Genomic DNA, 26,612 nt, shown 5'->3' with positions numbered 1-26,612 from the left:
CAGAGGTTGCCTAACTCGATGCAAGTCTTCTTACCTAGCACTCAAGGCCAGCAAAAAATTAACTACCCAGGTAACTGCAATATACTTTCTTTTTATATGGAAGAGTATACCTATTGATAAACACTCATATCCAAACTTCTCACTCAGCTACCTTAGTTTTCTTCATCAACTCATACTCACCACGCACTCAATCCAGGGTTACTCTGGAATTCTTTATTCCAGAGTCAAATACTCCACTAGTGATTATTCTGCTCACCTCTGACTTAGCCTGAGTTGGAATTCGATCAGAACTAAGTGCTTCTACCCTTCTCATACCAAAAAGCCCAGCGTAAGGACAGGACGTTAAGAGAAAACACTTACTGGAAGAATTTGAATCCTTTGACCATCCCACCATTGCTTGAAAATAACATCTTAAGGTCTTCTTCAGTTATTGAAGGTCTGAAACAAATAGTTTTTCCAGTCAAATGTATGTTGACAGACTAAATTAATCTCTAAAACCCAATCCTCAGAGCCTTTTCTAAATTCTCTACCAGTAGCTTCTTGGACTGGAAAGGCTATAAAGGAACAACAGGAAGATGGGCAAGCTTTCCTCCTGCTAGCAGCAAAAACCTGACCGTATTGACTCTCTCACCAAATTTGCAAACATTTTTATACTCAGCCATATAGGAACTCTCCATGTGGATACTTACGGAATATTGGACAGATGAAGAGTGGCAGAAGGGGGAAAGATGTTTTGGAAATTTTTGGAGCCTGGTTTCTTGAAACGATGTAGAGGAGAATTTCCGTAGTCCTTAGTCAGACCTTGGTCTTCCTGTCCCTCGCGGGGAAGTTGTACTGTCTGATGCTTGGACAACGTTATACGAATTGGCTTCCCGTGAAGCTTCTGACCATTTAAATGGCTCATGGCTGCAACAGTTAAAGACAGCACTGACTACAATGGTATTTCACAGTTTTGTTCAGACATTTTTGTTCAGGTTTGTTCAAGTCAAAGCTAGAATTTCACTCTAGTTCTTCCCTATGCAGATACCACATCCTCCAGGAACTGCATGACAGGCATTGTTACTCTGCCTTATTATACTGTTTGTTCTATTCTCCCTCTAGATTATCTTGGACAAACAAACCATACCTTTTCCAGAGCTGCCCCAAATCCATACTACATACACAGGCAAGCAATTAAGTACATGAACACATTCAGGTTTTGGGCCTTTTTTTTGGAAGAGAAGAAAGTACTGATATTACAGCTTTAATTACCCATTAGGTCTCTTAATGCTAAGAGTCTGATACTTTTAAGCTTGCTTACCAAGCTGGGCCTGGTTTCCATCAGCCATCTGAACTAGGGCATTCTCTTTCTTATTAAATAAAATCTTCACCCTCTGCACATCACCATAGACTCCTTCAAAAAGTGAGGAAACAAGAACAGTCTTAGGTAGGGGAAAAAAAAATGAAGTCTCATTCAACTTAATATTAGCTAATCAATCCAACAGCAAAAACATTCATTCACAACCAGAACTGATCTCATTCCAACCATGGTTACTTATTCTGCTCTGATTAAGGAAAATTCTTATATAGCAGAATAATAATGGAACAATACATTAAAGAAAAGATACTGGGTTTCAGCAAAAAGCAAAAATCTTACTGCCAGAAGACTGGACAATTTAGCATGCTATCACAATTTAAAACTCTTAAAAGGCATGCAAAGCAATAAAACCATGCATAACTGAACATAAAATAAAGGCAAACTAAATTAAATAGCAAACTAAGTAAACAATGTAAAAATGAAATTATTGCATTCAAAAATTGGCAAACTGCAAACTGTACATTTTTGAAGTATCAAAAAAAGTAATCTCAAATAAATGAAAAACAAGGTAATAAAAAGTGTGAATAATAACATACCGAAAAGAATAAAGAGGCATTGGGGTGTAACTCTCTTTAGAGAACAGCAGAGCAAGGCAGCGGAGGGACAGGGAAGAGGTAAGGAATCGAAGGGGAGAGCGAGGTTGCACAAATCGTCCACAACGAGGAAGGGCAGAGTCCCCGCAGGAAATGGCGAAATTGGTTGATGGATGATGAAGTTTTCAAGATGGTTAATATTGAAGGGCAGGTTGGTTTCCGAAGAGCAGGGTTTTTTTTTTTTTTTTTTGGAAGGGGAATGTTTTTATTTTTTGTTTCAAGCAACAACAGGAAGCAGAAGTACCGTGCAGTCAGTTGGCAAAGAAATTCCGGATCAGGGGAAGAAAAAAAATTCAGGGATGGGGAGAAAAGAAAAAAGTAGCAAAAAACACAGGTCAGTAAATACATAAGGAAATATGTAGTGTTCCATCAGTCAGATTTATAGAATTCTACATACAATAACTTGTTTACAGAAACAGTTAATAGGTTTTACCTAGTGGAACACAATGATAAAGAAAAGGCATTTTTACTTAAGATATACAAAGAAGTAAGAGACAGTATCAAAACAGAGTGACTTCTACAGGCTTTAATACTGAACTAAATTGCAATGCTATTCCCTAAAATTTGACTAAAAATATTTTCTCCAATTATAAGAATTTCTAAGAAATGACTTCATGGATCAAGTCAAAAAACACAGCTGTATTTGCTGCTTTAGGACCAGTGACTACAGGAAGCAATCCATATTGCAATACTTGGCTGTAACAAAACAGGGCAAGTCCAATTTAGATACCAACCACTGCCTTTAAAGCGAAATATTATCCGGATGAGCAGCTGTACTGCTACAAAAAACCTCAAAGGTCTGCTAGAAGTGCTTGCTCTAAAGGAACGGGTACCTCATGTGCAGAAGTAGTCTATTCCCTTCCATCTCCGTGGCTTGACCTCACCATGCAGAAACCCAAAAATGCTGTTACTCAGCCAGGAAGGCAGGAAAAGCATCTCTGCTCCCAGTGACAACACTAACTTTGCACGCAGACAAGAGTCTGCATTCAAAGTAAAAGTCAATGCAAGCTGAGACACACAGACTTCTTCCACTCATCATGGAAAGGAAAAAATAGAGTCATTTCAGTTTCCATGATTCCCATTCAGAATAAACCTTATGCATTATCGCAGAGTAGTCACTCCAGAGAAATACTGTCTCTTAACTAACTGGTTGTGGCACAGGTAAGTTTCTACAACACTGATTATACAGGCAATGGAAAAAGTTTCAGGTCTGTTAGTTCACAGCTTCAGTACAAGTATCAAAGTCTCTCTAGCCCAAAGATAAGCTGGATGGATAGTGAAGAGCTCAAAAAAAAAATACAAGGCATGAAATAACTGCTTGGTCCTACTTAAACAAGAACTGTGCACACTGTTCAGACACTGCCCAGAGCTGTGAACACATGCAAATTAAAGAGGTACAGCACAGTCCTCTGTCCCGTCACTGCCATCCAGACAATGCAAAACCATCCCAAACACACGCTTGGCAGTATCACACTGGTCAAGAATAACGATGCCAGCGCTTAACGTTTAAGACTTTTGTTTGAACAGCAAGTCATTGGGACCAAGCTAGAGGTGACAGTTCCTGGAATGGCAGGAGTTCCTAGGTAGAAAGAGCAACTCGTCCAAACCAAAGCTGTACCAGTCCCTGCCATTATTTCATGCCCTGGAGAAAACAGTAATGACAGATAAAAAGAATAGTCTGAAATACTGATTCAATTGGTTCATCTCATCAAGAGTTAAATATTTTGACCATTCATCACATCCAGGCTTCCCCTTTGATGCAAAAGAGGTTTTGCGGTTACTCTGACATCACTGGTAAGTTTTATAGCTTTGCAAAGTAGTATTAACTTGTGTGCACAGTCTCACCAGTTAAAGTGTTTTTCAGCAGAGACTCATGCTCTACTGCACACACTAGAAGATTCTACACTTTCAATCCAACAAAGAGCCAAAAGCTGACTGAAAAAAAAATCCAAGATACCCATATCAAATTCTCTCATGATGCTGTCTTTCATTAAAGAACATTCTTGTTCAAATATTACTTGCTTTATTTTTAAAGAAACCCAAATAGTTCAATTCACTACTAAGTTAAGTGGAATTGAAAATGTAAACTGCGAGCTGTTAAGGGGTTTAGCTAAGGAAAAACTTCCAGGAATTTTGGAAAGGGAAAAATGTGCAAGCACATGGCAGAGGAAATACTGCACAGGTACAAGTCAAGCTGGCAGGGGTCCAGACACTACACAGAAAGAGCAAAGGTCAGAATGAACTCTCTCTGTAGTTCTGAATTAATATATTAAAAACCAGAACATGCTAAGGAAAAGAATGGACACGACTATTCTGTGACCCAAATGACACTATTCCATGGGAATGGCAGGGAGACTCCAAATAAAAGAGGGAGCAAGGGACAGGCATTGTAGTCTTTATGGGACAAGAGCAGGCAGGCAGCATCCTTGGCTTTGAACCAAAGAAGAGCAAGATTTTAATTTGAGATATGGACTTTCTCATTTCCCTTCAGCAACTAGAGTACTGATCTGCTTTGAATTTTAGAGCCAGCAGAGCACATCATCTGCTTTTCTAGTTTTGCCGTTTCCTTTAGGATACAGTAGGATTTCACTTTCAATGAGTTTCAGCACAATCTGTGTTCAGAAAGTGAAAGCAGATGTAACAGGAAGGAGAAAAAAAATAAAGTTAGGACTCCACTAACCTCAGGATTCAGATTGCTAACCAGCAGAACAGAGTTCCCTGCCCCAGCGAGGCCGGGAATGGCAATCCGTCCTGCTGCAGCCGCTGCAGCTGCTGCTGATGGGATAGCCAAAGGAGCTAGTGCTCCATGAACATTTGGAACTGGCAGCCCTGGAAATTAAAGAATATTAACCAGTAAAGAAATTAACAGCACGTACTCTAGTGTATTTGCCGCACCAGAAGGGAGAACAGCACGCCTTCCGTAACATGCAAGTAACCATTCGAAACAGTGACCGTATACTCTAAGAGCAACAGGAGCCTCCAATTCTGGTGCTGCAGGAAATGTTTCAATTTCTTATAGTATTTGCTCTTGCAGTGCCTGGTGCTTAACAGGTGCCTCTCAGCACTAGCTTGGTGACTACAATATTTTGCATGTTTCACAAGAAGCGGAATCAGCACAAAGCCTCAGCTCTGTTGGTGCAGGAAAGGTATCACAAACAGTGCATCTGTAAGGGTCTTTCCAACCAATGCATGCCCAAAATGCTTTGTTCTTTAACCATGCATATAACACTCAGATATTGTACACTACCATCAGCTAACCTCTTCTTGAACGGAAAAACATTTAAGTTTTATTTATAGGCATTTCTAGGTTGCTCACAGTAACATCTGGCACTTCACTGTATTAGCCCTCCAAAGCTAAGAGCTTTAGAGTTCAAGAAGCAATTGCTAGTAATCGATTAAATGAAATTACTCCTCAAAGTGGCACTGCATTTCCCCAACAGGACAGGCTGTTAACAAAACGGTAATGGTGGAACAGTTTGATCTGTGCCTGTTTGTCATAAGCAAGGAAATGCCATCAAAGAAAGTCAACATAGCTTGGTACGCTATGAAAAACAAAGCAAAAATTGTTTAGTCTAGCACTCCAATGAGTGTGTTTAGCACCCAAAACCTAAGACTTTAATCTTGGACACTGGGCTACTTCTGTAAGTAGCAATAATTTGTTACCCGCAATATGAGCTGTGTCACAGTGCAACTGCAATGTATCTATTTAGGTTCACATTTTGACCCTAGCTGTTTAAATAGTAGCTTTACTCAAAATATTTAGGGAAAAATGGACAAAGAATCCTTGCTTTTGACCACATTTACAGCTGTCAAACCGAGTTCCCAACCTCTGCAACCACATGAGGAAATGCAAAATACAAAAAAATTTTATCTCCTCCCCCATCTCCCACAATTATTTTTGATACCTCCTTTACTGTCTCTCCCATCCTGCTACTCCTATTTGCCTCGTCACTGGGATATTGCCCAGAGGTGCCACAGCTGCACACTTGCACCCCTAGTTGAGATTATGTACTGAAACACCACTCCCTTCTGTGCCTGAATGCCCACATTTAGAATTTACATGACTAACCCCAACAAAAAGAATCACTACTTAGCTTTAAAATATCAAGATGCTTCAGCAACAGAAAATCTATATAAAATTTCAACTTACGAAATACAGTACCTGCAGCCTGAGGAATTGCAAAGGTAGGAGGAAAGCCAGCTCCCGCATATGGAGAAGCAGAAATTATTCCTGGGGCACCTGGGAAAGATATACGCATTATATTAAGACACCCAATAGCAAGAAGAGTCTAGACTTAGCTGGGATGTCTTGACATGTCCTTCAACATAAGAATTTACTTGAAAGCTAAAACCTAAAACATAAACAGTAATTCAAAAATGCCTCTAATGTAACACTGAGCTTCAAGAAATTAAAAGACTATTCCTCCTCTAACTCTGCTGTTCTGAAACAGCTATTAGAATATAGCTGTTGTCCAGAATACGAGCTAGTAGCTCCTGTGGCTGTTTAACCACAACATAGTTTTTAAAGTATAGGTTACAACACCCCAAATTATCCCCGAGTCCATACTGTAGGCAAAACAGCAGATGGCACTAGAAGCGCAGACAGCTGGGAAGCCTTCACCAGTCCGCACCCAAATGGAGAAGAGCTTTCAAAGCACAGCATCCACCCACTTCCATATGCTCCTACTAGGATTTTGCACTAGTCCGATTCCCAAACTTTCCTCATTAGTCATATTTTGTATTCCAAATTTTTGCATTCCAAAATTTTGTATGACCAAATACACTAGGACAACATCCCCTTCCCCAACTGACACACTTATCAGTTACATTTGTCCTCCTCCCACTTCAAGAATTCTCACCAAAAGCAGCTGCCATGGTCTGATCCAGAGAGGGCTGGTTATCCCCAGAAGGTAGGTCTGGTCGTGTATAGTCTCTGCTCTTATCGTTATTGTATTTTACATTGAGACTTGTGAGCTTTGAGAAATCTATGCGCAGCGTGCAACAGGCATTGTAGATATTCTGTCCATCTAAAGACTGCAAGGAAACAAACCATTCTTCATCCAAGATGCATTCATGCTAAGATCACAGCAACAAATCTCTGAAGAGAGAAGGTGTTACATCATCCCAGGTAGCAGTGCGTACCTTCTGATGGAGCAGGCATCTTGCTTTGTGTGGGGAAAGCACGGCTTCATCTTATCTCCTTCAGTATTCACCCAAGCTAGCCGTACTGCTCTTGGTGGGGAAATTCCCTCCCACTCCCATGTGGGACCTGTCATTAGGGCAACGCTCACATAAACCTAATACAACCGCCAAATACTCCAAAATGCTAGTTTCTAACATTGATCCTAGATTAATAAAAGCAAGCCTAAAAGTTAAAATAATCCAGGTGTTTAGCACTGCAAGCATACTACTCACCAGTTTGGCATGCTGAGCGCTCATTGGATCAGCATATTGTAACAGGGCCTGAAATTGGTTGTTCTTCGTGAATGTAATTATTTTCAAGACTGTACCAAATTTGGAAAAAATCTGCAAGATAATATTTGCATATCTTGTTATCTCATTTCCACTAAGTTAATTTCATATCGATCTGCATTAGTAGAAGCAGAAACAACAAAAGCCATCCTTTCACCTTGTTAGCTTTCCAACTGAAAAAATTAAGGTTTTCAACTCCACCATTGGGCATTGTTTAACTTGCATCATGGCATCAGAGCAGAAAAACATCAGGGTGACTGAACTGCCCCCTTAATAACGTTTTTGTTTGTTATGAGTTCTTACACAAGAAGATTCACATACACCTTCACAAGCTGGAACTTTTCCAAGAATTTCAGGGATTCTTAAATGCAGTCAAGCCTGCATTTTAAACATGAAGATTAAATTAAGCAACCACAGCAGACAGCAGGAACTTTCCAAATAGGCTACTGCCTAAATAACTCATGGACACTGTATTTATTTCCCCCTACCCTCACACAGGGCATGTAGCAGCTACTTCTGCTAAACCCTAAACAGAACTTGAAGAGCTGTCTTGAAAACATAAATATTTGTCCCTTGCACTATACCAGACTAATCCAATGAAAATGGACCAGCAATCAAATCTCTGGAAATTAAAGTCTGGCCAGATTGGAACCAAAAATAGAAGAATCTTGTGTAGGTGTCAGGGTCTCCAGAAAATAGAAATTTGACAGTTATGTTCAGAACTTGAATTATACAGATAAAAAGCACATGCTGTTAGAACACAGACATTGCAAATACAGTAATTCACTATTTGTGGCTACCCCTTCCTCCAGGGCAATCTTCAAGAAGTTGTGGCAACGTGTTTTACCTGATGCAGAACATCTAGAGTGACAGGATAGAAGAGATTCTCAACAATGATCCTCAGGACAGGGCTCTGGCCAGCCATCGCCATTCCTGCATCTACTGCTGCAGCAGAGGCTGACAGCGCTAGGTTTCCAGACTGAACAGAATTCACTGCTTGCAGAGCTGCTTGGGCACGCTGCAGAACCAAACATGCTGTTAGACCAACACTTTTCTGCTTGCAAAAATACACATTCAGCTTTTCTTGAGCTTCCTACCTGCAAACTTCTAGCAGAACTTAACAGTTAGCAGAACAACAGAAAGCAATTTACTGTTCCTAAGGCTGGGGACACAATGACTTTAGAACATTTTAAACATGGACAATACAGACCACCTCAATCAGTAAGAGCAATGCAAAAAATACAAACTAAATAAAATACAAAGTATTTATGCTAGCTACTGCTAGAATCTTGCTCAGCATCTACTGCTGCAACAAAATTATTCCACTGTTCAGAAAACTAGGCTCTTCTGGGGTGAAACACCATCTCCAGAATACTACAGAAGCTGACAAGGCTAGAAGATTAATGTACATCTGCTTTAGGGATCCAGGAGTGAAAACTGACTTGGAGTTTTCCTGTGGAGTCCCCCTCACACACATAACATTATCATGTGCTCACTGTTGGGCACTGGATTCTGGCTTTGTCAGATGCACCAAATAGTATAGTAGCATTTCATCTGCACAGCATTAGATGCTCTGATCCTGGTGAAAGTCAGCCTGAAAAGTGAGAGGAGGCAAACTGGATGTACTCAGCAGCCATCCCTGATAAGGAGACACAACTAACTTGAACTTCTTTCCAGTGTTCCTGTTCTGAAAGATTGCCAAGAGCAGTTGAGCCAAAAAAAGGGAACTTTTTGCCCTATGCAGAGCGTATCTTGCACAGAAACTCTAGACAGCCCAAAGCCTTAAGAACTGCTGCGTTCAAGGGCTGCCTGCCTCAGAGCTAGCGCTTACCAGCAACAGACTGTACTCTCCTGCAGCCACAAGTCTTTCCCCCATCAGAGCTTCATTTTATATACATCTTTCAAATATTAAAAACAAATGTCCTAAAGCACTAGCATTAATCAAGTCTTCAGATAGAAACAGTAACTGAATACCTACCTAAAGAATGCTAAACACCACTTCTCATGATCTCATTTTCACTATGCATTTTCCTCCCCTGACATTAAGGCAGTTTTAGCAGCTCATTTAATAGTCTGCTGAGACTTTGCATAAAAGCTATTATAGGAATCCTTAATTCCGTAAGCTAGAAGCTAGTGTGCTCTGTTTAGCACTTCGCTACTTAGACTAAATCTCAAAACCCTCCTAGGCCTACACCAGCAGCACAAATCAAAACAGCAGCAGAGAACCATCTCTCCCTCCCACCAGCACGACAATGTAAAGAACAAAAACTAACTGCTTGGTTTGGAGAGTTGTCTGTCTTAAGCTCCTTGTGGTTGGAGAACTGAATATAGATGGGCTGGCTTCGAAGGACTGGAGTGACTGTGGTGTAGTAGTTTACCATGGTGTTGGCTGCCTCCTCCGTGTTCATCTCTATGAAAGCCTGCGCAGAAGTCAAATCCAACATTGAAATATTATCAAAGCGGCTCACACTAGGAGACAGCATTAACACTCAACAACAGTATTACACGATTGATAACCTTAGGAGGAACTTCCAGTTGAATTGTAACTGTATTTGATTTTCACAACTGCATTTACATGCAAGTTTTCGTACACAGAACTGTTTAAGAACCGACTGTACGTAGAGCAAGTGAGGATCTTCACTGTCCAGACTGACTTAACGTATCTAATGTTTCAGTCTCATCCTAAGATCTCCATGCAACGTCTATTTAGGAAACTGGCAGTGACAGAAGCATCCGCAAGAATGCGGCAACAATCCAGACTCTCAACTCTTGTCTTATTAAGCAACTTTCCATACTTCTCTACAGAGCAGTAAGCCCACTCACTGTTTGGTACCTTTATGGTCTTCTCTACTTCCAAACAAAAACATAAGGGATTGTAGCAAGTCATTACATTAAGTCCTTACATATAATCGCACCATGCAATATATCAGAGGCACATTTTCATAATTCAGATTAAAGACATAGTATTTTAAGCGACGATTAAAGTTGGCTTGCTTTTTTACTCCTTAATTTGTAAGACAATTTTAGTTACCAAATTAGTGCACACCTTCTGCATTACCCAAGAGCATTTTAGCTTTACCCAGCTCATCTATAGTATCTGTAAAGGTGTCCTTAACATGCAAAGTTACACTGGTGGTTACTCAACTGTCAAGCTGGCTTGAGTGAAAAAGGCCAACTGATGTCACTGCTGTCCAAATAATTTACCTGGTCTGTAATTTAAAAACCAGACATAATGCTAATTATAAGTGACAACCTATAATTATGGACTTAGCTCCTTGCACAGTCTGAAAATAGTATTTTCTACAGCTCATGGGATAATCATGGATAAGTAAAATAGCATGCAGAAGTTATTGACTCCTAATACATGACAGTTTTGTTTCAACAACTTGGATCTGGTTTACTGATGACAAACTCATCAAGTCTTTGACATAATCCCTGCCTTCAATTATACAGACAATACCTGGTTTTTTCCTTTCAACATTAGAAGATTGGTGACCTTGCCAAAAGGTACGCCCAAAGAAATGACCTCTGCCTCCGTGACATCACTGGGGAGTTTACGGACATGGATTACTCGGGATGGGACCCCAGCACTTCTACTATCACCTTTGAATTTTTTGCTGTCGTTTCCATTAGCTGTAAAAAGAAAGAGTTACTGCTTATTAGAGTGGGTTTGAAAGAATATGCACACACTTACCACTTTTGACATACGGTTTGTGCTCCCCATCCAGTTATTACTCTATTACAGAGAAATTCCATAGTCTAATTTAATTAGAGTCTGAAGACACATGGTTTTTCTCATTTGTTTTTTCCAAGTCACATGATGCAAGTGACATAGCTGAATGCCACTGCAATGGAATCAACTCTCCAGTGGCCATTTTACAGCTTGTTTACAGTACACACCCACCCACATTTCTACTTTGCATAGGTCTGAGCCACTAATTCTAGATTGCTACTTTATTCCTTTTCACTTTGACTGGGGCATTCTTCACAATGAAGCAGTTCGAAGGGGACATCTTATATTAAAACAAGTATGAACCAAAACGTAACTTTAGGTCAGCTGGATTATACATATGGTAAAGACTGTCAGCAGCACACCACCAAAGACAGGAGCTGATGCAGCGTGGCAGGGAGGCCGCAGGCAGGACATGACAGGACTCAAAAGACAATGGTAGTTCCAAGAAAGACAACTCAAGGCACTGACAAGCACAAAGGGCAAAATTCTGGACTGAGCACCAAGGATACTGTCCCGAGTGAGACCACTAACCTCTAGATGGTGTAAGACTCCCAAATAGCAGCAAACTACTACGTACAGCCAAAATAATCCTACATGAAATTCAACTGTGCTTTAAGTATAACAGTTTACAGCAAAACCTGCATGTTCTAATTCTGTAAAATCATTTTAGCGGTTGTCCTGCAACGAGTTTATTCAATCTGCTAATCTTAAGTGTACAGGACAGAAGTTGTTATTATTCAGCACTGTCCTACAAAAGGCCTAGTAAGTACTAAAAATTAAGATATTTTAAAATTAAGTGGAGGGAAAAAAACAGACCTCCTCATAGTATTTGCTATACTAATCAATTGCTATCCTTTTTTATAGGCAACATTACCTGCAGAAGAAGAGTTGCTGCTCATGATAAAGGGTCCGTTAGTAACACAAGTAGAGAAAAGCTCGTCAGATCCCCGCTGGAAAAGAAAAGACGAAAGGTAAACTGACAGCATTTTTACTAAATTCTATTCAGGTACTCCTAAAGCAGAACAACTGAGATTAAGGTGTAGAGAAGCTGAACAGAAGCATAAGTGAAAATATACTGAGTGGGCAGTGAACCTCACCTCCATCATAAATTAAATATAAGTAAGATCCAATTTAGTAATTGAGTAGCACTATCCAATATCTCTTTTCAGCTATGCATTAGGAACCTTAGGGGCTGAAGCATTGCTGAATTGTCTGAAGCCACCAAATGCAGCATTGTGCACTGATATTCACATTCTCCTATTGTATCTAACAAAACAGATTTCTGACTACTCATATCAGACAGGATTTTCTATCTTTTAGGTTAAGCTAGAACACCACTGTAGTTGATCAGTAATAGCAAAACAGATAGGCCTCATGGCATTCATCAAGAGGACAGATTATTGTACTGTGAGTTACCAGGAGTAAAGAAGTCTTAAGCAAAAGACAAGCTATCAGGAGCTGGCCAAAACTGTTGGTGTATGACATGGCAATTATGAACCAAAGATGTGTATTTTCCAGTTACAAGCAGAAGATGCAACTTGGAGAAACTGAGACCCAAGAGAAATGGATCTCTTCCCCTCCCTACCCCAAAAAACAGCAGCTCACTGGAAGTAAAGCTACTCTTCAAATTTTACAGCAGAAGTAGGTCCACATATAATAATTTGAATTCTAGTGCAAAAGAGTCTGATCACTGGTTTATTGTTTTCTAGCCACAATCCCCAGAAGAGCAGCAACAAATTCTAGGACAACAGTACCATTAAGGCTCAGTAAGTGCATTTAAGTCAAAAGACAGAGCAGCATTCTGAAGCAGAGAAACCCAAGTACCACTGGTACAAAATCTTTGTAATCCCATCCTCTATCGCCTTTCACACTAGGACTTGTTCTACGTTAAAGTTAACATGGCTACTTCAAAACAAAAAGCTGTGAGTAGCACAGCATATCCCAACATCTTGATTCTTTGATTTTTCTTACTGCAGCACTGTGCATTTCAACTCTACGGAGAAAGAAAACAGTTGACAAAAAATTTTAAAACGAGCTGTTCCTACTAGAATCAGACTACCCAAACAAACCGGTATTGCAGAATTACAGAAATGCATTTATTCTAGGCTTTTTAATAGCTGTAGGTATAATTCCATCTGTTTGCACAAAGTTAGTGAATTGCAGGAGCCTGGCACTTCTCCTCCATTCCCTGCAAATAAAGCTAAACAGATCTGTGGAATAGATTACTGTATGCAATGTATGTGTTTCAATTCATTGCAGCATTCCCTGTAAAGTCACCCAAATCACCTCAACTGACCAAGACTAGTCTAACCCAAGTAGGAGGCATGAAAAAGACTACTAAGACAAAAGCAAACAAGGCTACAAATTACTTCTTAGCACAATCTATACTTATATACATAACACAGCTTAAAATCAGTCTGGCTTAATTTCAAACAAGTTACACAGAAGACTTCAAATCCCATTGTGAGCAAACATGGTAATATAAATCTAACACATGAAAGCATTTTCTCATAATTTTCTACATTACTCTTACACAGAAATGCCACGCTAAAAGGCTTTCATCAACAGAAAAAAAGAACATAGCTCTTCCCTGCCTTGGCCAACTCCCACCCATCTCAATGGAAACATACCCTGCTTCACACTGCGGCCACCAGAAACTCTCATCTTCCACCATGCCCTATATCTGGTGGCACCTGCAGTAACAGTATCTGCGCGACAACAAAAGCTCTCTGCTCAACTTCCCCAGCAAACAGGTTGGAAAAGTAGGTCACACCAGAAGCCCCAGAACACCGAATTACAGACACAGGTTTTGGTTTGGTGGGTTTTTTTTTTTCCTTTTCCCCTCAAATCTTGAATTTCTTGTTTGACTACTCACTGCTAGCTCTTCAAAGACAGGCTCAAGGACTTTGATGTCCTGAATACGAGAAATTAGGCCAGGTTCCAAAACCACGGTTCATGTGCTGCTGCTGGTCACCCGCAAGCGCTGACCAGGTTCCACAAAGGCTACGGGCACCCAGCAAGGCTGTCTCCTTCTAACAGGGTGTAGTAATTAGGAATAGGCCTTTTAACAGCTGTTCTAATTAGCACTTGGATTCCTGAGTACAGCAAGAGGCAAGCTAGTCTGGGAGGCTATTAAGACTGTGATCCCATCCTTTTGATGACTCAAATTAATGCACAATTCCAAGGCTACAATAATCCACCAGTTTACTGTAAGAACGCTCTTGTGCCTGAACCACTGCAAACACTACAGGTACAGCTTTACTTTCTGTGGCCTGGGATACAACTGGCAGCTCTTTACAAGAGCCACCCACCAGCAAACAAAAGCCCTACCAATGCAGACAAGTGTTTATGGGCCTCATGAAACCCCTCGCATCAGGCCCTAATGGGCCCTGAACTTGTAAAAAATGTTCTTAAATAACAACTTGTAAATTTCTGAACATACAGAACTCCAGCACCCCCAGTATGAATCAATGCATCTGTGCAAGCACACTTGGGCAGCCCTTGCAATCCATCACGGAAACACCAGGAGAACAAGTCACATATTTGGCTCTCATGGAGGCAACACTAGGAAACTATAAACTGGAAAAACAAACATTTATACTATTATGGAAAGAATTTAAATTTCCTGAATTTAACTTTCCTAATGGCTTGTTTAAAATAAACATTTTCTCACATATTTGAAAATTTACTTGCAGGGCACTTTGACAAGGAATGCTCACTGCTGCTGCTTTCCACATGTCGGTGTTTCTTTAATGAACACGCAATTTCAGATCCACTCCCCTCTTATCTTGGAGACGGTCTACGCTGCCCGCTGTGACCAGAGCCAGGAGGCAGAGGGGGATGATTGTTCAACATCAAAAGAAGCAGCAGTCAATTTGTAAGCTTCCCAGCTGGAAGTACATGCAAACGAAGAGGGAAGACTGCAGCAGTTGGAAAACTACAATTATTCCAAGGTCTTTTCTCTACGCAAGGAAGTTTACAGACAGTACATACATAGTACTGTACAGTTACACCAAAATCATTCCACGCAGGCTCCCTTTAAAAGAATGGCTTTTAAAGTGCAAACCCAAGAGGAGCACACCCAATGCACCAGGGAGTTACGCGGTGCCACCATCCTCACATGGGGACAGAGCGGTGCTGGCAAGCTTCCCACAGCAGAAGGAAGCTGCATCGACTACAGCTTTTCATCAGCGCTTGTTCTTCCTCCAGTACTGTTGGAGCTGATCTTGGATAACCACAAGAAATCTCTATTGACAGTTGCTTTTTGGAATGACCTAACCTGAGGCAAATTGAAAACAAGTGCTCTATTAATCTGCGCTTGGTATTTGGGAACTTCAGCAGGAGCCCCTATCAATCACCCGTCTTTACACTTGCAGCGACTGCCATCATCTCTTTCCAGACCCCAGTGTCTCTTCTTTCTGTACATGTTAGAAGCTATGAATAAGCTTTAAAACCATGTTATAAATTCAAATGCTCCATACCAAGTATCCTAATTCAGTAGAGCCAGAGGAACCAGAGTGAACCTTGGTTGTTTCAGAAGGTTTAGAAGTTTCTCACCAACAGTGTATCCATTGGGTATTTTGAATTATATTGCAAAAGCCAGTACAAAAGCTATTGATTCTGAAGTATTATATTGTTTTATTTACATTTAAAACTATGCAAATGCAGGGAAGGGGAGGCGGTGAGCAAACAGCAGTGTGGGCACTCAGCTGCTTGCCAATGTCAACCCAACACTATTTTTCTACCTTTTTTATTCTCCCACTACCATGGGGAGGCCCAGCTGCCCGCGCAGTGCTTCGTTCGAAACACAGTTCTTCAGATTCTGAAGTTCACATCCCTGCTCACAAGAGGCATTAATTTATGTTGACATTTCTGTTTAGCTAATTCTTTTGCAGCTGGTATTTTTATGATGAGATTAACAGAAGCAGCAGCAAGCTAGCAGTAACACTGTTCTACATAAAATTCTTCATTTGAACTAACAAATCTCCTCTTCCTGTTTAGAGAAAACAAATACCACTTTTGCAGTTACACTGCCAGATCTTACCTAGACCAGGGCAAGGCTGTTTCTACCACCAAAATCACCAGTCGGCATACATGCTACTACCAGGTAAAACACTGCCTGGGAGCGTTTCTATGACAGCAGCCTCCTTTTGTCTGCACCACTCGTGGCTACAAAAGGTCTGCTGCTCAAGCTGCATTAATTTAATAAAACACCCGTGCTCCGTGTAGTCTTGCTATCAGCACTTCTTTAGTTCCCGTTTCCGAATTAGAGAAAGGAAGTCTGCTGCAAGGCAGAATTCTATTTTTTTTCTAAGTTATCTTTTTGACCATCCCCCAAACTCTAAGCCATTTTTTGCGTTAAAGTTTTAACAAGTAAGGTCTAAGAATTTTGAATTAGTCTAGGCTTTCACAGCTTAAAAAGCAACTTCTAATTCATATGAAAACTACAAATTGTCTCATTTTCACTAGGATTTTACCTGAACTTTACCACACTTTGGACAGAAGCCAGGGATTGTCTCAGTTTCTACCAGCACACCTAGAAGTACTACAGAAATTCTCAGCTGCCCTATATAATCCTTTATCTACTTAAGATCCAGTCACTTACTTTAAATGGATTACAATAAATCAACTGCATTCTGCCTCTGCAAAAGGCTAGAAACAAATACAAACTAAACAACCATACAAGTATTAGTTTCAAGACAAACAGGTGATACTGACTTTCAGAAAGCAAAATTAAAGCAATGGCAAAAAGACAGGGCATAGGGGAAGGAAGAGGACAATGACTAGAGAGGCCAGCAAGCTACAGGCTAGCCAACCCAAGTTCTACAAAAAGCTATTTCTTTCCCTGGCTCACTGAGGAAATCCTACATAGCAGCAGCATTCTCTGCCTTTGGATATGGAGCACCTTACACTGCCCTAGCAATTTTTAGACAGACAAAGGATAGTAGTATCCTTCCTTCTTGTGAGGGAAAAGATAGATTTAGGAGGCATACAGGCCATCAGCTAACATGCACTTACAAAAAGCAAAGCAGGTAACACAGCTGCACCTGGAAAATCCCCCTCTGAAAATAAAACAAGAAAAATCTGTACTGTTACAAGTCCTTGGACTGCTTCTCCTAAGTTCAGATAAAAAACCCCCTCTGTCAGAAGTCTTGTAACTCTGCCAGAGCATGCCAGCATCATTCTTCTACTTCACTTTCCCTAAGTTTGTAAAAAGATTCTGGACCCAGTAAAAGACCACCAAAATATTTTACACACACAGTGACACACAAATCATTGAGAAGCTCACAGAGCAAACTCTTTGCTCTGATGAAAGCAGCAAAAAAATTTCTTGGAGCACAGAAAGAATTGAGCGTCTCTGAAGTATGCTTCAAGGGCTCTGTATGAGTTCAGTCCCAGAGGAATGGAAGAATGTACTTTGATACTTCAGTTCACAGCTCAAATCACTTTGTGAAGAAACTAATAAGAGAAGTCCAGTCTGATGACATCATCATTCATGCTCATGTTACATTCCAACATTTTTTGCTGAGAGATTCAAGAGCTAGGAAAGAAACTAAGTTTAACCTACTCGGAAGATGGATGCCAGTTTTCCTTGTCTTCCACAGAAGACTAACTTCCAGCAAGGCTCCCTTATGTTACCCCCACATGCCCCTCTTTTCCCCCTTCCTGCCCCCAACACTCTTTAGTCATTTGAAGTTGGAGCAGTGAGAAAAAACATTCCAGCTTGGGTCACGAACAGAAAGCCTGAGTCAACTTTTTTGTGAAAACATCTCTGAAGAACACACAATACAACTGCTTCCTCCTTCAGCCCTAGTAAGGTTGGAAAGTTAAGATCAACACAAAAGAACTTCAAGATCCTGAAGACTGCAGCCTCTGAGGTGGCTGCTAAGCGCAGCACGATACCGCTGTCCCACCGGTCCACAAGCAGCAGCTACAAGCTCAGCACAGCACTCGCCCCTCCGCTGCACCCTGTTCGAGACATGCAATTCACAATCCGATCAGAACCGATAGCAAGAGGTGGGGGGGAGGAATCATTTTAGTTCACCAAATTGCTCACTGCACCCCTATATCACTTACCAAATTAAATCCAACCCAGCAGTCAGCATATTACATTGATATAATGAATCTGTGGTGGAGGCCTTAGCCTACCTGGCAGGCTTAGAGCACATACTTTTTTTTTTTTTTTAAACTCTGCTCTGTCACCTACTACTTAAGGCTTTTTAAGTTGTTATAACCTCCTTCTTGTCCGGACAAGATTTAGTCCAATACCTTTACAAAAGAGCCAGCATGGTGAACTTCCCATTAAGATTCACAATAGCATACTGGGTACACACACTTTCAGCATCTTTGAAACTAGGTTAGTTGGTCAGAGCATCGCAAAGAATTTAACGCGTTGAAAAATTATTTTCCTATGGCACATACTGCCACAACAGCTGGTACCATTTCTATAGTATATAGATAGATTGGAGTTCCTAAAGGACACTAGAAACTTAAGCAGTACATCAAAGCAATTGCTCACACAACCCAACGTGGTATTTTGCAATAAGATGCATCATGAGCTCAAGCACACACTTGAGTGGCTTTACAGCGAAGCCGGATCCTCAACCCACTCATCTCATCAGCCCCTCCCTGACTTACTTTCTCAGTCTTTGCTACTATGGAGACACCCTGTGAAACAAACCTGCCCTTTGAGCAAATAAAAGGTGTGGCCATGTTAAATAGCCCAAAATTCCTAAACTCCAAGTACTGCAGTAATGCAGTCATTCTGGCTTTGTAGGGTAGCACACACCCAAGCTTTGTGATATACTGTTCCCAAGTTGAAACTTAACTAGTAGCCAACCTTGAGCTTTTTAAATCATTGCAGCGGAGCAGACAGGTCCTTGGTAAAGCTTAATACAAATACTATCAGAAAGAAATACTGCTGGATGAGTCACTTTGGGAAAATGGAACCTGTGAAAGAACATTTTGTGACCAAACCTGTAAAATGGCAAATTGAACACGCACAGGTTTAGAAGGAACTCCACACTAATTCAATCTCACCTAAATTGCAGTTGTGCAATAACTACAATCTGCTTTGGCAAACACCGAGCAATCATCACACTGGGATTACCAAAACACACTTGCTGAACTAAGCACAGTATTCAACAAGTTTTCATATGAAGCCTGAAGGACAGCTATACAAGAACCATGCAGAATTTGAAATGAAGTAATGCTTACTCTCCTTGCTGGTGTGAGATGACAGCAACTGTGGCACCAGCACATCTACATTTTCTAGTTTGACAATACTTGAAACAGATGTCAGTGACTCAGAGACCAGAGTCTTGCCCTACACTTGTGGGATTAAAAAGCTGAATAAGTTCGTGTGTGTTAAGTATTTTGCTATTTTTTTTCAAATCATCACAGATCAAGGGCAGAGTAGGCCTGAGATTAAAATAGATTTTCTACAACCATTTTAACTGACCATTTTCTAGAATGTCTCACACAATTTCATTTTCATCTACAACAGGAGTCACAGCTTGTTTCCTTTCCAAGTGCAAGTAATTTGAGATAGCTTCCACATTAAAAAAATGGTTTAGATGTGATGGAGAAACTGCTTTAAACAGATCTAATAGCTGATAAGCCTGTGGTAGCAATCTTGCTTAACATCTGTGCTTCAGCCAATAGCTTAAATTCCTGTTAATACAGATTTAAACAGTTTTCATAATCCAACCAGAGGGCTTACCAACTGCCCTGCGAAGGACAGTTATCATCTACACATTGAAGACACAGGTGCATACAACCTGCATGCAACACTAATCTTAGATCAAACTATTCACCAAATCCAGCTGAGACGATGCTTGCCAAAAGCCATCCGTGTACCTTGCTACCGACATGTGGCTTACATGTGTGATCATGCCTGTTACAGAGAGGCCACAAGAGCCAGCTTGTTGCAGCCTCTCACTAAAGCCATAGGAGGGGACTGGAATTTCCTCACAACATTCTTGGCCTGCTGCCTGAAGCCATAATTACCGTTCCCATGGCAAAGATCCTGGCTTGATCACAAATCACTTCTATGCAGTCAGCCTGTATCACACTCTAGCAAACCCTGTTTTAAAAATTAACTTCTCAAATGCCACAGAAGTGTACTTTTTTTTTTCTGGCAGCATCATCTTTCAAAGAGCCCAACTTAAGCAAGAAACTACAAGATTATTCAGCACCTAAACTGTTGGGAGACTTTTTTTAATCACTGAAATGCAACTTTAAAGAATAATGATGTACCATAGTTCATAGTCTAGTAGTCAGTCCTGCTCAGAGACCATTACAGCCTAAAGAGAGAGTGATATCGAGGTAAATTAAAGACAGGGAAAGGAGATACAGAGAGTGATCTTGATCAAATTACTTAGAGGCAATTGCAGGGGTCAGACCCAGTACCTTGGAGTTCAACTACAGTGCCTCCATCTTAAGGCCGTACTTCCTTCCCTTTCAGACAGCAATGAAATTATGGGAAGAAATAAGTCTTAAATCATGTGGTTTTAATCTGCAGGACATTCCAGAAGGCTGTGTATCAAGAGCCCCGTACCACAATTGTAATGAGCTTCCTAAACAAATTCACACACTTTAAACTGAAGAGCCTGTGGACTAGGCTAAATGTGAAGCCCAGCACAGCTACCAGTTACCATCCTGACTAAAAACAAGACCATGAGGTAGTACAGCACTCAAGTAGTAAGCCATGGGAACATCTTGGGACTTATGAAGTTACAGAACCTAAATATAACAAAGACCTCAGAACAATTCATAGAAGCAGGTGCGAGTACCCTTAATATGTAAATTAAGGACATGCGAAAATCCTAAAAAAAGGTGCCAGCACTCTGCCTTTTAAAACAAAGTAGAGCAAACGGATGCATACTTTCACAAAGTCCTCAAAGTTAGACTCAGCAACCAGGAACACTTACAGCAGGAAGACAACCAAGAGGCCACTGTAAGTTATCTTTGACAATATGCTCAGCAGTGTTTTAAGTTACAGGCACTTTGCCTACCTGTCTGAGAATTCTCCAACTTTGGGACATTCCAGTCAATAACAGAACACTGAAAAGGTCTACTGGTGTTTCAGTAACGTACTGCCTGAAGTACGACAAGGGCTGACAGCTTTTGGGGACTGTAATATTCTAATACCTTAAACTGGATGAAGTACCATTCCTACCTTTGTTGTACATATGTGGCAAGAATTAGTAAGTTTACGCCTCAGATTAAAAAGTTTTCCAGCTCAAATTTTCATGTCTAATTTAGAACCTCAGCTGGCAAGCTCTCTTGTGAGCACAGCTTTCAGAACAGACACTAACAAAGTAGTTCTATCTCCACCTGAATCTTGTTTCTATGAATATGTTTTATAAAGCCAGTAGATCACAAAACTACAGTTCCACAGCATTATTTTAAGTTATCAAGCAATTATAAGGAACATCTGCTTCTGAAGGGGGGAATCAGTTAATCCTTGAAGTTATTTCAGTGATGCCCCAGGGATCAAACAAATGCTGACAGGCGAACAGAGCTCTATCATTGTAGTTATTTCAGCAAAGACAGCACTGAAATGCTTCTGTGGTATTACAGAAACCTTCTGCAGTCCCTTCCAACTACTTATTGGCAAACCAAAGGAGGGCAGATTGAAGTGGAAGCAATGCACAAAAAGCAGCAAAATTTCAGAAGAGCTGCAGCCAGCGAGGCTTTACACTTATCACAAAGTTAAGTATTTTTAAGAAGCAATTGATAGATTATTTGATTACACAGCTTTTTGAACAGACATGCCTGTACCTCTCTCCATGCAAGAGTCCGGCAGGCAGAGAATCTTTAGTAGAGAAGCAGCAGAGTATGGGGAAACTGTCTGGATGTAGCTGACCTGCACATGTAGAAGATGCAGGCCTAAGAGAAGCCTTCACTTTGTTCCTAGCTGTGTGCAAACAGGATTCTAACTTACCTAAGCAAATCCACAACATGTATAACATGTTACACCGTAACAATAAAGAAGGTACTTCTATTACATGATCTACCCTGGCACATTCAATGTCTTATTGAAACAATCAGATAACATGGCTATGTCAAAAATAATTTTAAAACTTACCTTCATCAAGATGATTCACCTTTCCTTTTCGCTTCCACCACTCTTTAAATTTTGATTCAACTTCCTCAAGACCTGCCTCATCTGACTTGACAAGAAAGCTCATTTTTGATGCACGCTTGTGTCTCACCACTCCCCACCCCACTGCACAACTGGCATCATTGTGGTTACAGTTCTGTCCTGTGCTAGGAGTCAAAGCACTTGGATGGGTTTTCTCCCAGTCCTCATTTTAGACATCTGACTGTACTGCACTAGGGATTGAAATCACACCCACAGATGGGAGCAATGAGGCACACAATGCCACATCCTGAAGCTTTTCAAGATTCACTGAGGACTACAATTAGTGTCAGAAGCTTCCTGGTCAAGTTTAGTTATGTAAAACCACTTCTTAAAGCTGCAGAAACCTAAAACTGCAAATTACACATTGTTAAAACCAACTGACAGGACTTTTACCTAGATTAATCAGTCTACCAGAAGATGTTGTATCAAACCGCTCTACAGCAATCAAGGGATGACTTAGTACACCTTTTATAATGGCTATGAACTATTAACCAACCTTATTGTCCAGGCTCAAGCCTGTCCTCCTCCTCCTCCTCTGATGGCACACCGAACTCCTCGCAACAGATAGCGTTCTCAACCAGAACTAGACACTATCATGGCACTATGATTAATTCAAATTTCAGATTCTCATACGAGGAAAAGTTAGAACAACCCTTCCCCTACAGCCATTAAATAGAGCCCCTTCATGTGTTTAATGCTTCTCAGAAACCCTAAAGCACTAACAAACATGGCTACGCTTAACAGCGGCCACATCTAAATTTGTACTTCCAATACAAAACCACTATTTGCTGTCTATGAGCAAATTCTCTCTAATGCTCCTACTTCACTTACACAGACCCAAGGGAGCTCACACTACACACGCTCAGCTCTACTTCAAATTAGTCCTATCACACACTGCATCGCTTCACCAGCCTATTCAAGTTGCAACTCTATTCACACACAACTATTTCTTAGTTAATAATGAAGACGCTAACCCCACACAATTCGAGCCATTAAAAAGCTGTCAGATTACTACTTTGAGGGCCAACATTCACACACATACTACTTAATAAAAAGAATTCGCAGGGCTGAACTTACTGTAATCCTGATGCCAGGGCATTAGCTACAATGTTCATAAAGTAAATGAAAAACCTTTAATACATGAAGGAGTGTCAGTCTATCCTGCACATTCCAGTTGAACATTTCACAGAAATGAGGTTTTATCCTGCGAACACAACAGCCTATTACCACGCACAGCAGATAAGGAGGCTCCTGTCAGCACTTTGAGTTTCAGGGCTAAGTCTGCACTTTAAAAACCTGAGACTAGAAGGGTAAAGGTCATATTTACTGTACTCGCAAGAGAAAAATCAACAGCTAAACACTCAGTTTTTTGTGGCAGAAGGATTTTTTGACATATAACTGAACAGGAATTCACATAAACAAAGGAAATAAAGTTCTCAAAAGAAAAAGGACCAATTTCTCCATCGAGAAGCATTGTCTAGCACACAAATAACAAGCATGGCTTGACGTTTTGGTAGTGGAGAGGGCTGTTTCTAAATGCAATAAAGTTCTTTTCTGACAGTTGATAATCAATGACCAAATGCCAAGAGCTAAATGCCGAGCCATAATAAAAGTTTTAAATGCACATGAAACTAAATTACCTTCTGGTTAAAGCCAATTTACATGGTACCAGAAATAACCCTTTAAAGCCGAAGATCTGCATTTGGTGAGGCTAAAACTAGATCAGATGCTGAGCAGTGTAAAAAGAGAGAAAAAGTGAGAAGTGCCTACCTTTGTACCAACTGTTATATCTTGGACAATGCTGTAGAAAAAAGAAAAGGATTAAAAAAGTTAGATAGGTTTGCCACAAATATCCAGCATAGTTTACAGTAGTAAGAAAAAAGCAAGTCAAAGTGCACAGTTGTCTTTGCAAGTGAGCCAAGGACAGTTTATACAAAGAAAAATTATTAGATGGTGATGGTGGAGACCCAAGACCCAGCAGTGCTAGAAAACTGCAGCTCTTCCACCTCCTACAGCGGAGTGGCTCTTTTTGCAAGGGTACCACGGGGGACTAAGACCAAAACCCCACAGTTAACACAGCCTAGCATCTTCCATGGGAAAGTGATGCGATTAGAACACCACCTCTGACTTAACCAAGGGCAAAAGTGTCAAGAGTCAACTCCATCACCGATATTCACTTCTGCAGTTCTTAACAACCTTGTATTCAAGGAGTAACCCCTGCTAGGCTGTAAAGAGGCTCTCTCTAGTGAGATGATCAAGTCAATCGTGAAGACTACTAACGCTAGAGCTCCAGGGGTACCCCAGACAGACAGCACACACCACGCCGAGTTCACGCTGTTCTCTCAGCCAAGCGAAGAGCCTGCGCCAGGCCGAGAGCAGCCCTCCAGCCACGCAAACACCACTGGAGCCAGACCACTGCCAGACTAACAGAGCGCAACTGGGAAGAGCAGTGAAGAGGTCTGGGCAGCTCCCAGATTGGGGTATGCCTGTACACAAGATTCCTCTAGCAATTCTTTTCTACTTAGGAAAACAAATAGTATTTTTCCCCAAACACAGATCTAAAGGAAGAAACAGTTATTCAACTCTACCATATATGCCTAAAACTCCTAAAATGAGACTTCCAGATTAACTAGCATGAAAAAGTCTTAGCTGTACCTCAAACAACCTCTGCTAGCTCTTGTCAGCAGTGAACATTATATATATCACAACATACATCTACTCAGAGCAACTTCTTTCATTGATGGAATCGGAATGATCAGAATGACTTGTCTACAGCTTGCCTTATTGTACCTGGGTAATCTTCCAGAGTATTACAGTACTTACACATCACTTTTTGTGGGAGTACTCAAGACAGTCTAAGGATTTCAGTTATACCCTTGCACTGACGATTTTTTTTTTTTAATGAACTCCAAACCACTGTAAAGCAGCAACATAAAACTGAGAGCAGAAATGATCATTTCAGATTGACATATATGCAGCATGGCCTGTTTCAACTCCTATCTTTCAAACAGCTGACCATCATTTCAGAGTAAAGAATCCAGAGGTGGCCAGCTAACAGACCTGAAGCAACTTTAAGGAAACGTGGCAGAGAAGCAGAAGGCAGGGCAGTCATTCTTACAACAGCAGTATGAAATCTGAAGCATACTCGAGAACAAATCTACAAACTGATTTAATGCTAGAGAACTTGTTCTTCCTTCCCTACCCTCCTGCAACAATTCATAACTTTTCAGGGAATTAAATACTGCTCAATCTTATTAAGTCATTCACATTTCACCAGCTCCACAAATAAGCCGTAACACAAGTATAAGCCAGCTCAGCTCCTCATACTTCCTCTTCAAAACCAACCTGCCATGTCATCATAACCCAGCAATTTACAGCTGGAGTTACAGCCTGATCCAATGGCTGCTGCCAGGAAGCCACGCGATAGTTTCTTTTTTTCCAAGTGAACTACTTAAAGAATGCTCTGTATGAGAACGCCGGGCTTCGCAATCCCCTGGTGTCTGGTCACCAATGAAGACAGATGGGTTCTGCTGTACTTTGAGGGCCTGCAGTAATGAACTAATTAAACCCATCTGCACTTATCAGTTTAAAGAATCCTAATCATTGTAGTAGAATTACTAAACATGAGTACACATTTCTTCAGTTAAAATACATACATTAACACCCTGATTTTCATAACCTTAAAAAAATTTTATTTCCAGCAAAGCATAATAAGAACAGGGAATCTCCCAAGTTTCCAAAACTCTCAAACTTACCCCAGAGCAATTTCTCTTACTTCCTGTTCCTCCTGTGGGCCTCACACACAGGAAATGTTTTACATAAAGTAGCCTTAACAGGGGATAGCATTTAAAATTATCCAACAGGAAGAGCCATTTTATTTGCCAAGAATTATCAATTCCTGGAATACTGTTGTAACTCACTTGATAACAAATGCCACATGAAACAAGCACCAACAACATTTAAAAGAATTTCCCCCCCCCAAGAAATGTGCAATACACTTCCAGTTCACACACATACCCCCTCAATAAGTTATTGTTTCTTAAGTTTCATTCTCTTGTCCTATGTCAACCTTAAGTAGGGGATTAAAACTTTTCTCCTTTCCGAAAGAATAGGCAATAAAGCCTTTCATAAAAATTACCTTTTACATGGAATGGGATAATTCCTACACAGTAAGGGGAAAAATTAAGCAGCACCAGTAAAACCTCTAGGTATTTTCCAAAGCAGCATTTCCCATATGAACTCCTTGCATACTTTAACAAAGCCACTTACTCAAACAGGATGATTTGAAAAGCACAGCTAGGTATCATT

General features: G+C 40.7%; 1 protein-coding gene across 7 annotated transcripts in view; it reads right to left on the bottom strand.

Moving 5' to 3' along the window:
- PTBP1 (polypyrimidine tract binding protein 1) overlaps window positions 1-26,612 on the bottom strand; it is a 31,602-nt gene that overhangs the window by 3,146 nt on the left and 1,844 nt on the right. For 4 of the 7 annotated variants that reach the window (XM_075723689.1, XM_075723692.1, XM_075723691.1 and 1 more), the window contains exons 2-13: window positions 12,030-12,105; window positions 10,883-11,055; window positions 9,696-9,842; window positions 8,270-8,440; window positions 7,366-7,476; window positions 6,810-6,984; window positions 6,113-6,190; window positions 4,631-4,779; window positions 1,894-1,927; window positions 1,301-1,393; window positions 690-906; window positions 361-438 (exon numbers count right to left, since the gene is read on the bottom strand). In XM_075723689.1, coding sequence (XP_075579804.1) covers window positions 361-438; window positions 690-906; window positions 1,301-1,393; window positions 1,894-1,927; window positions 4,631-4,779; window positions 6,113-6,190; window positions 6,810-6,984; window positions 7,366-7,476; window positions 8,270-8,440; window positions 9,696-9,842; window positions 10,883-11,055; window positions 12,030-12,054 — 1,451 coding nt within the window. In that variant the 5' untranslated portion in view covers window positions 12,055-12,105. Of the gene's footprint in view, window positions 1-360; window positions 439-689; window positions 907-1,300; window positions 1,394-1,893; window positions 1,928-4,630; window positions 4,780-6,112; window positions 6,191-6,809; window positions 6,985-7,365; window positions 7,477-8,269; window positions 8,441-9,695; window positions 9,843-10,882; window positions 11,056-12,029; window positions 12,106-24,074; window positions 24,106-25,364; window positions 25,806-26,612 lie in introns of those variants that run through there. The other 3 variants (XM_075723688.1, XM_075723690.1, XM_075723694.1) reach the window with 3 other exon arrangements.

The sequence above is a fragment of the Pelecanus crispus genome, chromosome 20 (genome assembly GCF_030463565.1).
Source record: "Pelecanus crispus isolate bPelCri1 chromosome 20, bPelCri1.pri, whole genome shotgun sequence".
Taxonomy (NCBI): Eukaryota; Metazoa; Chordata; class Aves; order Pelecaniformes; family Pelecanidae; genus Pelecanus; species Pelecanus crispus.
The sequence above is the reverse complement of the archived record's forward strand: the minus strand, read 5'-3'. Positions and strand labels throughout refer to the sequence as shown.